This window comes from Neomonachus schauinslandi, chromosome 7 (assembly GCF_002201575.2).
Source record: "Neomonachus schauinslandi chromosome 7, ASM220157v2, whole genome shotgun sequence".
Classification (NCBI taxonomy): Eukaryota; Metazoa; Chordata; class Mammalia; order Carnivora; family Phocidae; genus Neomonachus; species Neomonachus schauinslandi.
This window is the reverse complement of record NC_058409.1, coordinates 27,483,959-27,499,986: the sequence shown is the minus strand read 5'-3', so window position 1 is coordinate 27,499,986 and position 16,028 is coordinate 27,483,959. Positions and strand designations below refer to the sequence as shown.

Below are 16,028 nucleotides of genomic sequence, written 5' to 3'. Positions count from 1 at the left end.
AAGTAACAATGTCCCTTAAGGTATCAGATGACAGAAATGGGAAGCGTGACATCAAGAATTAGGAAACACCCCCTTCAAAGTTGTCTGTGTGCTCGTAATTCTAGAGAATTATGGTAGTTATTGGGGAAGGGGTGTTCATCATAGATACCCCCTACTGCTCGCACAGGGCCCAGAAGTACGTGAGAAGGAACTTGAGCACTGTCTACACTAGATTTAACTTTGTTGGTCAGGCTGGTGCTGGGAAGAAGAAGAGCAGGAAATAAGGTTAATGTTATGCAAAGACAGAGAGATAAACTCCCAAAAGTGAGGACAATCTGGTCAAAACCTGAAAAAAGGGGTGAGCAGGAGTTCTGAGTTCAGTATGAGGCAGTCCTCAGATCCTCCCTGACCTCCCCACAAGCCAAGATGAGCTAGCTGTAAGTAGGGAACTAAGAGTACTGGCTCAGGATCTCACACCTCTGTCCACCTAGCTTTTGGGAGGCTAACTCATATAGTCAAACGGAGGTAAAATGAGTAAGACAAGTAATCCTCCACTTGGGGTCATCACAACAGAATTACACAGGCCTGAACATGGAGAAGGAGAAACTCTGGAACAATAGAAGGCATTAATTCACCCTGGGTATCAATTCCAGCGACTCTATCAGGGGAGTGCCCTCCAGAAAAGATGGGCATGAGAAGAAACAGGCATTTCTGGGGTAGGCAGATGGAGATGTGGAGATAGCCATGATGGTGAGCAAGTGGCCATATGTGTTGAGAAAATGGATGGCCCACACACCAAAGAGGTATTCAAGGTCCTGAAGAATTCAGCGCCCACTACCACATGGGAGCCCATGAGGCCAGCAACAGAACTGCAGGAGAAAGCCCCTAAGAGCAGAGTAGAGAGCAGAGGGCTAGACACATTCCACAGACACATGGAGTGGCCCAGGAGCCTTCAATGCAAGCAGACAGCAGAAGGGGGAGCTGACAGAGGGACAGCAAGAGCAGGATCACAGAGATGCAACATTAGCTGTTCCTGTGTGTTGGATCAGCCACCTGGGGACATTTCAGAAAACATTTAGTATTTGAACCAAGGAGAAATACACAGGAGGAGGCCATCATAAGAAAATTCTTGCCATCCAGCTCTGAAACATCAGGATTTGGGAATTCACAAGCTTCCCAAAGGCAAAGGCCTTGACCACCTTGCATCCTGCTGTATTCTCCAGGCCCTACATGCTTGGCACCAGTAGCAATCAGCATTTACTATCTGTCTGATGGGTAGATGGATGAATGCATGTCTACCCATGGGGCTGGGCTGTATTCGTCAGCTGACAAGGCCTGTAACATTTGGGTCACTTACCTGCTATTATTTCAACATTCATGTCGCATATCAAGAGACTGGTATTAGTCACATTTTGTAAGTGTTGAAAATTCAGAAGTTTACATTTTAAAAAGTTTTAATTTAAAAGAAACTAAATCCTGAGTATGTTTTAAATGTAAAATGTATATGAATAAAACCACCAAGTAAAAATAAAACATGGGCAAAATATACATTACACATACATAAGCATTATAATATAAATTCATAAAAGATGAAATCAACTTTAAAGTGTGATTTTAAAATAATTACATTAAGTGGGGCACCTGGGTGGCTCAGTCAGTTAAGCATCCAACTTGATTTCAGATCAGGTCATGATCTCAGGGTCGTGAGATTGAGCCCCACATTGGGCTCCACACTGGGCGTTGAGCCTGCTTAAGATGCTCTCCCTCTGCATCTCCCCCCACTCTCATGCAAGCATGTGCTCTCTCTCTCAAAAAAAAAATAATCATCATTACATAAAGGTAAAATGTAAACTGTGATTTTAAAAAGGAAAGCATATCAAATACATCATTGCTGAGTTATATGCATGCACACTTCTCTGCAACACAAACTTGAAAAATTTGGTATCACCAAGTCGTAAGTCAACTCCAAATAGCTCCCTCTGATTCATTCATCTGTAACTGACCTATTATTTTAGTAGATAATTTGATAGAAGCTTTTTGAAAAATGTATGACCACCCCAATTTACCACCTACCACTAGGCTCCATCAACCTAGGACTAGAATATTTGTTTTGGTTAAAAGCTGTGTTTTCTATTTCAAGAAAGTATGTCCAGTCTTTGTCTTCCTTTATTTAATTAAATATAGATGCAAATTTCCTACATCAATATCCGTACCTTTAAATATGTTCTCCTTGTTGATAAAGTCTTTGAACTAAAGTAAGAATCATTCTTGCAAGAAAAACTTGAATCAAATTTCTCCCTGTTACCATGAAAACTATAAATGAATATTCTGTGAGTGAGCATAACTTTGATTAAAAAAAATTAATGCTTGATATAATTCTTTGGACAGGGCTTAACATAGAAATGATTTATATTTCTGACTCTTATTACAGAAATATTATACCAATAAAAAAAAAACTGTAATTTTGGCACTTAAAAATTGAACTATAAACCAAAAATTGAACTGCATTTTCTGAACCTTGAAAACTCTTTTGAGTTAGGCATGATTATGGTCATTTTATAGATAGAGAAACTGAGACCTGAGAAGGTAAGCCGCTCTGTCCCTCACCAGTCAGTGATAGAGCCAAGACTGGCATCAGGTGGGCTGACCCAAAACCTGTGCATGCTCCATGACCCCATGAATCTCTGCACCCAAGGGACAGCAAAGCCATCAACAAAGGTCTGCAGAGTTATGGATTCAACTTGGGAACATTATTCAGTCAGAACTCAGGCTCAGAAAATTATCTGAAACCATAGCGCTTCTAGTAAGATGTCAGTGTCAGGTGGGACTTGGCAAGAGACCCAAGATACTAATTAGGTCCTCAACAAAGTGGTTTTATGACTGGAGTCTGTACTTTTCAAGGCTGTAAATCTGGACTCAGGTGGCCTCCACATTAACCTAGCTCCCGGCAAAGTGGTGACCAGGCAGGGAGCCACTGCTGAATCAGTTGCTGCTACCCCTGTGTGTATGCAGGAGAGAGCACCCAGGATTTTATCTGCAGTGGGATGATTCACTCCTTCCAGGTAGATAGAGTTGTTGAGGAAACTGGCTTCGAGCCCTTCCCCTTGTGTATTCTTGACTTTTATCTCCACTGGGACTTGGCTGGCCCACTGACACAAGCACAGAGAGAGAAGGGTTCTAACAGCATCTTAAATCATGAGGTCCCCTGGCCTCTGTGGGCTTGGAGAAATCACCGTGGTCCCTTGTGCTTTGGCACATCTGCCTCATCGAAAATCTACCTTGTGGAAATACAGGAAAACAGTTCAAAACACTGTCTTTCGAGTCACACTGGCCTGGCTTCAAGTCCAGGCCATGTCACAATCACCTTGGTGGTTACAGCCAAGTGACTTAATTTCTGTGTCTCATACTTCCATATTTAAAATAAGAATATAACAGTAGCCATCTCAAGGAAGCGACATGGGGATTAAATAATATGGTGACTGCTAAGAACAAAGCCTGACACGGAATAGATGAGATGCTCAATAAACATCGACTATTCTTTATTAAAATAATAATTATTATTATTTTGTTAATATTTCTTAGTTGATGTCAGGTTACAGTGGTAATGGCATACACAGAAATTAAACAGTCCTCGGGACGCCTGAGTGGCTCAGTCAGTTAAGCGTCTGCCTTCGGCTCAGGTCATGATCCCAGGGTCCTGGGATTGAGTCCCACATCGGGCTCCCTGCTCGGCAGGAAGCCTGCTTCTCCCTCTGCCTCTCTCTCTGATAAATAAATAAAATCTTAAAAAAATATATATATATATATATATAGAAATTAAACAATCCTCATCCGATCCAAAAGATAATCCTCAAACCCTACTTTAGTCTCATGTTTTAATCCTCTCCTGCACAAGAAAACAAAAGCCTGGTTTAGTTGGTATCACCTCTCCCTGTTTGCCTTCTAGTAAAGATGTGAAGACAGTTAAAGGTTCATCAGACCCTGAGTAATACAGAATTTGTTATATTTAGAAATTATTCTGAAATGATGAGTCACAGAGAAAATCATAGAGCAAATCTTACAGGCTCCAGAAGAGTATGCAATTTATCACTCAACAGATGTTACTATTATGAGCACCTATTATGTGTAAAACATAAGGATGCACACCCCTGGGGATCCAAAGACAGTTGCTTCCTTCAAAGAGCTTAAAAACAGCAGAAGAGATAAGATGTAAACACAACAGTACAGCTCTTCACAACGTGACCCTTCAGCCATGACTGCCAAGTGAGTAGGCCACAGAACAAGACCCAGAGGAGTCCAAGACATCTCAGGGGGCTGAGGGACTTGGTAGGACTTGAAAGTGGAAAGCTGGGTCTCAAAGTCTGGTTAGGAAGTGAATCACAGAGGAGCAGGATGAACACAGGCAGGTAGGCTATACAGGCCATGTTTGGGAACAGTATGTGGAGCAGCTCAGCTGGAGAGGAAAGCCCAAGAAGATAATCCAAGAAGGTCTGCTAGACACTGCTTCCATTTCTCCTATGGTTTCAGGCTGGGGCATAACCCTAAGTGGGGAGGCCAGAGTCCCCGCCCAGGTATGCAAAGGCAGTCATCTGGAGCCCACAGTGGGACTCTGGCCAGGAGAATGAAGGCAGATTGGAAACCCAGTGACCTCGTCAGCACCCTGTGGGCTCAGTGCTGTGGGAGGATCCCTGGTGAGCACTAGCAAATCATATACTTAGCATTCGCCTCCAGGAGGGTGGCCAAGGCCCTTGGCCATTGCACCTGCACTCAGGAAAAGGCTCATCCACAGCTCTGGGAGAGGTCTAGCACCATTTGTTTAGGTCTCTGCTCCCCAGAGACTAAAGCACATGCTGTTCATGAACCATAGTCTCCATGAGAAAACCATTCTGTCTCTGGTAAGAGACAAGCTGCTAAGTCACAGGTACAGTGCTCCGAGTGCTCAGGGTAACTCACCATTTGTGTCATTCCACTTGGTCTATAAAATTGGAAGACTGCTTATTTTGAGGTGGGAGAGAGTTTTTTGTGTCCTGCTGTCCCTAGACAACAGGAACAGAGAACAGTGGAGCAAGCTACTCAACTGAATAGATACTAACAAATCTTCCCAGGAGGGAAGAGCCTTCAGAAGTAGCCATCTCCTCTCACCTCGCCACACAGCAGACTTGCAGGATGGCTCAGGATGGAGCTAGCTGCCTGGCGGGATACCCAGCTGTAGGAATAACTAAGAAGCATGCCAGGGCTGGTTAAGTTCGTGGGCCCACAAGTGGAAGAGGAGGTAGTGGGGCCAGAATGGAGTGAGAGACATCTGTACAGGCATCTAATTAGATTCTCCCAGAAATGAGGGGGAAGTCTGAAAGACACTCGAGTAGTCAGAAAAAGGAGAATTTTGCAGGTGGTACTGCAAAAAAGGTGAGGACAGGGAGGTAGAGTGCTGAGACAATGCATATGAAACAAAGAAGCAAAAATCCTCTCGACCTGAGCTCCCATACCTGTCTCCCTCGTTGGCTCATTTCCTGGGTAGCCCCACCGCCTCCAGATGATGCTATGAATTTTTTCCTGATAAGATCTTTAAACTCCTATCTCGACTGCCTTTGGTAATAAAGCAAGTTGTTGTTGTCATTGTTTTCCTGTCTCCTGGCACTTGTACAGTGAACACCAATTTGGTCAAGACATGAATTCAGTCATTTATCTGTTCATTCTGCCTCCTTGGAGAACAAGCCAACTTTCAGCCTTTGTAGCCATGTGCCTCTTCCCAGATGTGGTGACATAGCCAGAAGTGCTGGGAATCTGCCAAACTACAGGGACGATGAGTAAGGAAGGCCACTCTGGTGCTGTAGATGGTTCCAGATTTGCAGTCTGAACACAACTTCTAGCTATGCCATTTACTCATGCAAAGAGCACTGCCTGAGTACCCATCCACTGAGCACCACACTAAAGGTCCATCGGAGCCATCCAGGAGTTTTCTCTCTGTTAGAGGATCATCCAGGCATACAACTACGATAAATGGGAGAGACTAAGAATTGGAGGAGAGGAGAGAAAGAGAGATTCTCACCTGAGCGGGCAGGGTGAGACTTCAGGAAAGAGAGAGTGAGCTGAACAAAACCTGGACCGTGGCGACGAGAGGGAAAGCATGCTGGGGAGCAGAGACACCTTGAGCAAAGGCTCAGCGAGGGTCAAGCTTGGGGCAGGCTCTGAGAAGAGGGCTGCCAAAGTCAGGCCAGAGCCTAGGGATGGGAGGGAAAATAGTCGGAGTCAAGCTGGAACAGCAGCTGGAAGTCAGGCTTGAAACTCTAACCCTGACTCTCCCTTCCTTTGCTCTCCTCTTCTCTGCTTCCCTTTTCTTCCTTTCATTTCCTTTCACTTGCTTCCTTTCTCCCCAATTAAAATGCCCTCCATCTATGCCTCCATGGCTCCATCCATCCCAAACAGTGCGAATGGAGTGAACGGGGGACTAGCACAGAACATCCAGTGCTCTGAAGAAGCCAGTCAGATATCAACTGCCCCCTACCCCAGAGGACACAGCCCACTGCCAGAGTGAAAGGAGACGCCCAGAACTCTGGCTGGAAAGCCATATGCACATCTCTGGGGCATATCTGCAATCTGGAGGCTCACAGAGATGCCCTCCTGCTTGGCAGACAGAATGAGACAGTGACCTGACCCAGAAGAGATGCAGGAAACTTCCCCCAGGAGAGGCAAGATAAGGAAGTGGTTAAGAATGTTGACTCGAGTCAGACATGAACAGTGATAGTACCATCAGCTTTATAATGAGCAGAACACTTCTCACCTTATTGTGTTAAAAGGATTAAATGAGAAAATGTTCATAATGTGCTCAGCACAAGGCCCGATCCATATGAGTGCTCAATAAATGTCAGCTTTTATTATTCTATTTATGACAGAGAACTAAGACCAGGAAGGACTAAAGTCCAAGCTAACCAGATCCAGAGCATTCCAGAGGGAGCTTAGTGGAATACAAAGACCTCAGGCTTTGGAGTCAGAAAGACCCAAGTTGGAACCACTTTCTAGCTCTGGGATTGTGGGCAACTTGAGGTGACTCAGCGTCAGCTCCCTCATCTGTAAGAGGAAAGCACATCTTCATTTGTATACAAGGATGTATAAACATCCATTTTTTGGAGAAGTTATTACAAAGATAATAGCTAACATAACTAAAATTGCTTCATGTAGTAGGTCCTCAATAATTAATACCAGAAACACTCAAGCTGTGACTTCAAATTTTTTTACTTTGTCTAGTGCCCATGCTGAGAGGCTCCTTGAAAGAGGCATAATTTTTTGGATTCCCCATCCAGAGTTCCAAGCCCCATACCGTTCTTTTCTCACTCCCATCACCATCCACCCAGAGCTATCATGGATTACCCTCTTGTGGTGGCCACTTGGGAGCAGCATGGCTAAATAAATAGGTTCAATGAGCATGGTGACAATGTTGGTTCCATACCAGAATGCTTCACTCATTTAAAACTTAATAAAACAATGGCAATTTCTGCTTTATTTATTGTAATCGAGCATACTAAATTCTTCAGGAATTTTTAACTCGAAAAACACGATGGCTACTCAATCCTCTGCTAATGGCATAAACTCAAGAAGAAGAGCCAAGAGAACTATTCAGACATCCCTGGGGAGGAACAGAAGTTGAAATAAGAACAGCACCAGCAATGATACCTTTAATATTAAGCACCAGGCCATGTTCGGAGCACCCAACACTTAATCCATCTCTCCTGCATCACGAAACTAGGAGCTGTGAAGTGGCTGGCCCAGGGTCACACAGCTAGGAAATGGCAAGATCTGGAATTTGAACCTGCACGGGCCAGCCTCAGAGCCTGTGAGTGCAACCGCTCCGCTAACTGCTGGCACAGAGAGGGGCAACCTGAAGGTCATCCATGGAAACAAAGCAACTAGCTGTGCCAAGGCTGTGGGGCTCTCAGTATTATGTCTCACGGAGAAAGCCCACCAAGTGTACCCACTGGTGGGATGATCGTTCAGTGTTATCCGCTCACCCATGAGGGACGGCCTACTCCAGAACTGGCAGGGTGTGTTACTCCAAGGCCCCATTCCACTTCCAGAGTCACAGGGCTGAGAGCTGCAGGTGGACCAGGACTGCAAGCTCTCTCTGTACTTCTAGTGCTGGCCACAGTGCCCGGTGAGAGGGAGCACTGAGGACAAGTCTGCAAAGTGAATGAATGAACAAACAAATGACCCACCAACAAACTAGTCAATGACTGACACTTCCATTTCTCTTCTTCCCTCCCCAACTTCCCAGACTTGAGAGCTTTCCCAAGACAGAACGGGAAGGAAAAACATTAGCAGCACTGAACCCAATCCCACGAGATGCTCCAAATAGGAAATGGCATCACAAAATTATTCTAATTCCGATGGATGGTCTACACTAAGAAAAGCCCTTTGGTGACTGTAGCTTGAGACAGTGTCTGTCTCCCTTTGCCTATGTAGACAGTTTCCAGAGAAAACAGGTTTCTATAAGCAAATGCTGGTGTTGAGCTAAGTGGAAAATCTTGACCACAGTCACATCAGCCATCACTGGGCCCTTTGATGGTTTATCTGTATAAAAGAAAGTCATTTTATCTATAGGCATTGGATTTTATAAATTTTGTTCCAGCTAAGTTATTCTTCAGCTTATCAAATCACGCTTTCCCACATCTCATCATTCTGTAAATGAGACTTAGTGTCCGAGGGAAAAACCTGTACTTAAAGGATATGGAAATCACAGTCTCAAAGCCCCTGAGCTCAAAGGTAGTCCTCTTTTCCTCCCTGCGAAAAGTGCAAAATGCAAGACAAAAGCTTTTAAGGCGGTGGAGGGGAGGGGCTCTGAGGAGGGAGGAGAAGGGCTTTCCACAGGTTCAAGGGGCCGCACTGCTCCTCACGGTTGGAGTGCTCCATAACCGGTAGACGGGCATCAGGGTGCAGAATACACTGGATAGTGACCCCGCCTACCCAGCAGAGACCAGCCCATTTTGAACCAACTGCATGGATAAACCAAGCTGCACTTTCAGTGGAGGATGGGGCAGGAGGGACTGGTAGAGAGGGAGTGGCCTCACCCACGTCATTTCCAGAGACACCAACACTTCGAGAATCTGTCTGCTCACACAAGGTAGAGACAAGAATAAAAACAGGAGGGTGAGGGAGAGTTGCAGAGTAGGAGGGAGGAAGAGAGAAAAAGAGGAAGAGGGACAGAGAAAATGGGCAAGAAAAGCAGAGTCATGGGCTTACTTTTATTTATTGCATACTAATACAGTGCTTACTATTTGCCAGGTACTATTCTAAGCACTTTACAAATACTAACTTACTTAATCCTCATGATTAGCTTCATTTCTAGAAGAGGGAAGCTAAGCATGGAGAGAGTCAATGACTTGAGAGCATACGGCCAGCAAGTGACAGGGCCATGACCAGAACCCAGGAAGCCACGCACCAGTCCATGCCCTTACCCATCCGGCCTGAGGAAAGTCTTCAACCCTGTTCTGATGGGAGCATCTGGCCCAAGGGCGTAAGCATGCCATGAGACAGCCCTAAAAATAGTTAAGGAATGTTTGTATCTCTCAACAATTATGTATTCTTATCACATCAGCTATTTCCTTGTGAATGAATATAAAGCAGGGAAACAGTGAAGGGGATGGTTCTCCTTTGGGCTATAGAAGAAAAAGAGCAGCCCACAGATCAAATAAAAGCAGAGTAACAGCCAAGACTGAGCTAATATGCCCAAGAGTTTCATACACCACCACTGTATTCTCACTATGTCACCAGGGGCTAGGAGGAACAAGACGCTTAAGCGAGATATTAACAGAAAAGTAGCTTTGGGTGTAACTTGTTATGTTAACCATGAACGTTGGTCAAACGATCCACTAGGATAACTGGCGTGAGATGGACTCAAAAACCGGCAGCATGATTCCTGGCCCCTCCGGACTCTCAGGTCCTGTTTTCCAGCCAATCTCCTAATCCATCAGTCCATCGTAGGGACCCTGGCTCAGAGCTCCTGCTTATCTCTGCAACTTTACTTCCTTCAGCTTCCCCTTTCCTGCCCCAGTTCTCTGTACAGTCCACTGGGTGGCTGGATTGATTTTCTCTGCACGTGTCCAAACATGGACGTGGCTGGATTGATTTTTTCTGAAGAGGCTGCTCAGCTCCATGTAAACCCCGGGTAACAGATTCTCAGCTCCAAGTCATCAGGAACTCCCTGCTATGAAGAGTGAGAATCACACTGCTGGGAAAACTGGGGTGTTCTCACCAGTTCTTCCTGTGAAGGACTTCCATAAAAAGTGTACCACACTCAGTCCACAATGGTTTGGGGCGAGAATGGCCTGGGCAAAGCCCTCGGTGTCATCCATCCTTTTGTGAGCTAGATGCCAAAGAAAGCAAACCCAAGACAACACTGATTTCCTGTGTTCCCATTCTATTCTAGCTGTGGGTTTTTCTTCCATCCATTCCTTTCTGACCCTACTTCTGAAAATCCTCCCCCTGCCCACACCTCACCCCCACGTCACCCTGTAGGAATTCTTCCTTTGTTCCCTAGCTGAGTGTCCTTTTGTTTAGACTGTTGTGTCCTGATGGCATGTTCATGTTATTCTCATCTTCCTGGGATCACAGATGATGTCTCTCTGTGCTTCAAAAGCACAGTGGAAAAATTCCTTTGCTACACACTGAATTTCAAAAGCCTACCCCAAGTTCAGAAAAGTGCCCATAGAAAGATAAATAATCTGGGCTTTAGCTATTACTTGCTGTCAGCTTTCTGGGAGCAATATACTATAAACTCTGTCTGCAAATTAATATGTTTGGAGCTAGGTTGCTTTATTATGGGGGAAGAAATGCAGCTATAAAAATTAGCATATGTCTAATCAGAAGAAGACAGAGTCTCAAGAGAGCCCCCTTGTTTTAGTTGTGACCACTCTCTTCCTCTGAGGCAGGCAAGGGAGAGTGGAACAGTCCCCATTGTGTTCTGTCTCAGCATTTCTTCCCCTCCAGCTCTGCTGCTCCATCTGTTGTGCTAACTTATCTGTAGAAGGCGGTAGTAAAAGCCTGGATGGACTCTCTCCCCCGGTACAGAGAGACAAATGGAGGGGATCAGCCCTGGAGTCCTTCCAGAGCAGCTACAGTTGCAGGGAGCCAGGGGCTGAGCCAAGTGGCCTGCTATTTCATGAGCAGACATCTCAGCTTCTAATCAGACTGTGAGTTTCCCCAGGGCAGATCCATTTCAGCACCCAGAGAAGGCTTGCTGTTGAAAAACAGAACTGACTGCCCCCCATGTCCACCCACCATCCCTCTGAGGGACCTCAGCTCCCAGAAAGCTGACCATTACTAAAACACTCATATGAGTTTCTGTTGCTTGCTCCACTTTGCTGTGAACCAGAAAGGGCATAGAAAAGCCTATCACCGGGGCGCCTGGGTGGCTCAGTCGGTTAAGCGACTGCCTTCGGCTCGGGTCATGATCCTGGAGTCCCGGGATCGAGTCCCGCATCGGGCTCCCTGCTCGGCGGGGGGTCTGCTCCTCCCTCTGACCCTCCTCCCTCTCATGCTCTCTCTCTCATTCTCTCTCTCTCAAATAAATAAATAAAATCTTTAAAAAAAAAAAAAGAAAAGCCTATCACCTGCTGGCGTGAGGAATCCTACCCTACATTGAGGAGAATCCACTGCTCTTGTCCTTAGAGGGCAAGACCACAATGGTTGCTGTGGGTCCAATAACGCTACCAAAAAAGCTTCATTCTCACTAATGTTTGAGGAATAGTATTATCGGGGGCTGCCGCATGGCCACATAAACCTTTGATAGTGTCTTCACACATTGCCTGGCTGCTGCCTTGAGTTCCCAGAAACTGGAAACAAGAACATGCTGCCATTTGCACTGAGAATGTTTTAAAACTGTTGTATTTACATTATTCTTATAATGAAAAGGAAATGTTTTTACATTTCCTCATAATCATTGCACATGTCCCCTTAATACCAATGAGGTAAATGGGATGAAAACTGGTGTATTATGCTCTAGAGTCATCAGATGAAAAGTCAGACCCTTTGAAGAATGCCCAGTGTGTCTGCTCCAGTCCATGGATGCAAGGATCTCCTGAGTAGGGCTAAAGAATAGGGCTACCAAAAGCACTGAAAAGCTTCCTCCTGTCACAGGGGAACATAAACTAATGAGTAAAATTTTCTTACATGTCAACTTCATTCCCATAAATCTTACTTAAATATTGCCTATTATCCATTTCCACTCAAAATCAACTAAACAAATGGCCAAATGGCACCAAATATTTGCAGGAAAAGGCTGTTTGGCTGCAGCAGCTCAAGCCAACTTGCTGGATGGAGCAGAACGAGGAAGACTCCCTATATGAATAAAAGCATGTCTCATGTACCACGTGGGCAGAGTGGAGCCAGGCCCAAGAGAGGGCACACACTATCTGAGCCTCTTTCTGCACATTTTCATTCTCCTTTTTAACTGGCTCATTTTGCCACTTAGTCCATACAGAGGAACATGGTTGCCCACCTCTCCGAAGATCACTTGTTAACTTGTAAATAAACAAACTGCCTCTCTCAGTCAGTCTCAAAGGCTCAGGTGAGAGAAAATGATAGGCCAGTTGAAGTCAGGGTTCCACGCCTACTGCAATAAGCGATATCCAGAAGGGATGAGGTCACACAATACCAAACAGCCACAAGAAGTCTGTCCTCTAACCCGGGCATTAGGACAGGCCAGTTTGAAGAGAGGGAGGTAGCAGTGAGAAGCTGCTGTGTGAGGGACACCACGGGTCAGTACTCTGGTAGGCCATGAGAGGTTCTATGCATCCAAGCCAACGCCGCTACAGCCCAGTGGGGAAACACTCAGTTTTAATGTCTCCTCCAGAAACACTGCAAGCACTTTCCTTAGCCAGTACAGGAAAAGAGGCGGGAACACTTCTACAAACTCATTTCATCCTACAAGACAATAATAGGCTGTTCTGCAAACGGGATACTGAAGCTCACAGTAGTTGGGTAAGCGGCCCAACGTCACCTGGCTAGAAAACAGAGGAGCAAATTTCAGACCACTGGAACTCCAAAACCCCATTCATGCTCCATTCATGACTCAGGCTGCCTCGCAAGTGAACTCTGCCTAAGCTAAGTGCCAAGCCCTGATGCGGCCGGTCCTGTGAGGCCTCTGACCTCAGCGCCATGACACCCAGCATCCTCAGGCCAGAAGGGCCCCGCGGGGACCTGCCCGCAGCTCTCCCCTAACGCCCCAGCCACGCCCCAGGTGAAACACCTCAGCCCCTAGCCACTCGTAGGTCGTATACTGTTCAAGTGCTACCGATGCCATTTTCCTGTTTGCGTTTTGTTTTTGTTTTTGTTTTGTTTTTACAGTTCGTTGCTCATCCTAACTGTCAGCAGCAATTGCTTACCATGTGGTATGAAAATCTCTCAGGCTTACGTCAACAGTCTATCGCTGTGAAATTCCTGGCTGTCTTTGGAGTCTCCCTAGGCCTCCCTTTTCTCGCCATAGCCTATTGGATTGCTCCGTGCAGCAAGGTACAGACTGCTTAAGGTGCATGTCGTCTGCAGTGATCTCTTCTCTCTCCTTAGCATGACCTGGAGGCCACTGGCTCGAAGCGACAGCTGAGCGTTTCCCGTGTTCAGAGAAAAGAGCTCTAAGATACTTAGCAAAAGTAGAAAACCACACAGACCTGCTTGTTTTCCAACATTTTTCTAAAACAGGGAGGAGTGATAATCTGGGACATTTAAAATACATGAGGCATAATCTGATCAATAATGGAAGAGAGAGGGAAGACAGGCACTTTTGCTTCTCTAATTACGCCATGTCCTAGACACATCCTCTACACTCACAGTAATCATTATAATAATGGTCACAGGAATAAGCAACATTTACTGAGTGTTTTCTTTTGGTAAGCTCTTTTCATGGAAGATCTCATTTCACCCCCTCAATTACATTATGACGCATATACTTTATGAAGTAGGTTCAGAAAAGAGAAATAACGAATAGGCTGAGAGTCAAGTGCAGCTCATGCTGGGCTCTGCAGCCCCATCTCCACATCGTCCCAGTTTCCCTGGCTTCCCTGATTAGGCTCTGGGCCACACGGGCGGCTAATTGGGTCACAAGAAGGAAAAGACAAAGGAAAGAGAAGGAGAGCTGGAAAGGTGCAGAGCTGGGTTCTTTGCTCACAGGGAAGGGGAGTGTCGGGTGCCGGCTGCTAACGGAGGGAATGGAACTTTCCCACCTCCCGTCCATCATCCCTACAGCCCAGCCATCTGATCCAGCCACAGAAACCCTCGGCACTCACTCCAGCTTCAGGCAAGAGTTAGCAACTACAGGACCAAATCATGGAGAAATGATTCCACAGGGAATCTGATCAGCTAATGTGGTTAACAAAAAATGGAACCTCTTGTCAACTCCAGTAAGAGGGACCTCATGCCAGGATGATGGGCCCAAGACTTGAGGGCTGCTGATGAGGCCACCTAACCAGAGGCAATGAACTCACTGCCTTTGAGTAAGACGCATGCCATAGACACAGGTTAGGACAGATTCAGACTCCTTCTTCTGTAAAATGGTAGTAAAAAGTCCTCAAACTGAGTATTTGTGGTGTTCAACCTTACATCTACTGAGGATTTTGTTTCTTTGACAGTCTACCATGCCATGGATTTCTAAATCAGAATTCCCCAAATGATACACATATAAATGAAGGCATTTTTTTCTGCCTTTCATTATGAGCTGAAAAAAGTACAGTGAGTAAAACAAAACCAGATTTAAAGCTGGGTTAGAGTAGGTCACTGGTTCTAGGCACAGATTTTCACACTGCAAGTATCTAGTCTGTCCTGCAGGTTAGAGCCTTGCCTTCATTCAAAGCCTCAATGCATAGGGATGCTCACCTCCATACTCTGGGAGCCCCAAACTACTTTCAGGACAGTCAGTCATTAAAATAATAGCCACTTGGTAGAGAAAACACTGACAAGCCTCAATTTTGCTTTTAAAACCAAATGCAACAGCTACCAGAAAACGGGGACTAGCCCAAACCAGCAAATTGGTTTGCCTCTGCCTACCTGGTCGCCTGGGGAAATACTCAGGAAGAAATGATATTCCAGTTGTTGACTAAATTTTTTAGATTTTCAGTAGGTCTAAGAAGAACCATCTTGGCCAATATCATGCAGATGTGATGTCCCCCCGCCAAAAAAAAGTACGCATGGGAGGGGGAGGGAGTTCTGGACTTTCTAGGGGTCCAGTAAGTCCAAGAGACTGATGCCACCATGAAACATAGGGGTCACACCAATAGTAGTCTTCTAGAACATTCTGGAAGAAATGATTGCAGGAAAATTTAGCCCAATGGCTGAGACTTCCTCTCTTCTGTTCAGATACATGTCTGATTGACATTTGGTGCTCATGGAGCTTCCAGTAACACTAAAAAAAGAGCACTACAGATAAATATGAGCTGGCCATTAAGCCACTTGTGCCTTCTGAGCACTTTCTGGGCTGCAAGTCTGAGTTCAACACATTGGAGGGTGTGTCCACATTGGAATGACAAATCTCTGTGGCATGAGATCATTCTTGGTGGCACACTGCTCATTCTGAGGAAAGATTCCCTCATTAAGGAGGTAAACTTTCGTTGTCAAAGTTGCTCTGAAGCAGCCAAAGTACAGCTAAAATAGTCAAGATATTTTTAGTTTCTTTCCTTTCACCACTACAAAAGAAATCTATTCAAGTTTGGCAAAGATATTGTATTACTGGGGATTATAGAGGGTCACATCTTCCATGTGAAGAAACCAGCCCTCGCCAAAGGCTCCTGAGGCCCAGAATACAAGGTCCTCCCAAGGAAAGTGGCACAGTGGCGAAATCTGTTAATGTGCTGTATCCCTCCTCCCAAGGGATCACTTTATACCTAATAAATCTATGAAAAAGCCAGTGTCATCCCAGCAACTTCATATTCTAACCACATTATGACACCTGCCTCAAAGAATTTAGAACTTGATATTCTTTTCTAAATGTATTCATAACCAGCTAAACCTCATCAACCAGCTAATGTCCATCAATGTCTAACAAATGCTGAAGTTTCTATTTCCAACTT

General features: G+C 45.4%; 1 protein-coding gene across 1 annotated transcript in view; it reads left to right on the top strand.

Moving 5' to 3' along the window:
• TRPC7 (transient receptor potential cation channel subfamily C member 7) overlaps nt 1–16,028 on the top strand; it is a 139,422-nt gene that overhangs the window by 69,642 nt on the left and 53,752 nt on the right. Inside the window, exon 4 of the mRNA XM_021702093.1 lies at nt 13,318–13,482. Within this exon, the coding sequence (XP_021557768.1) occupies nt 13,318–13,482 (165 nt within the window). The remainder of the gene's footprint in view (nt 1–13,317; nt 13,483–16,028) is intronic.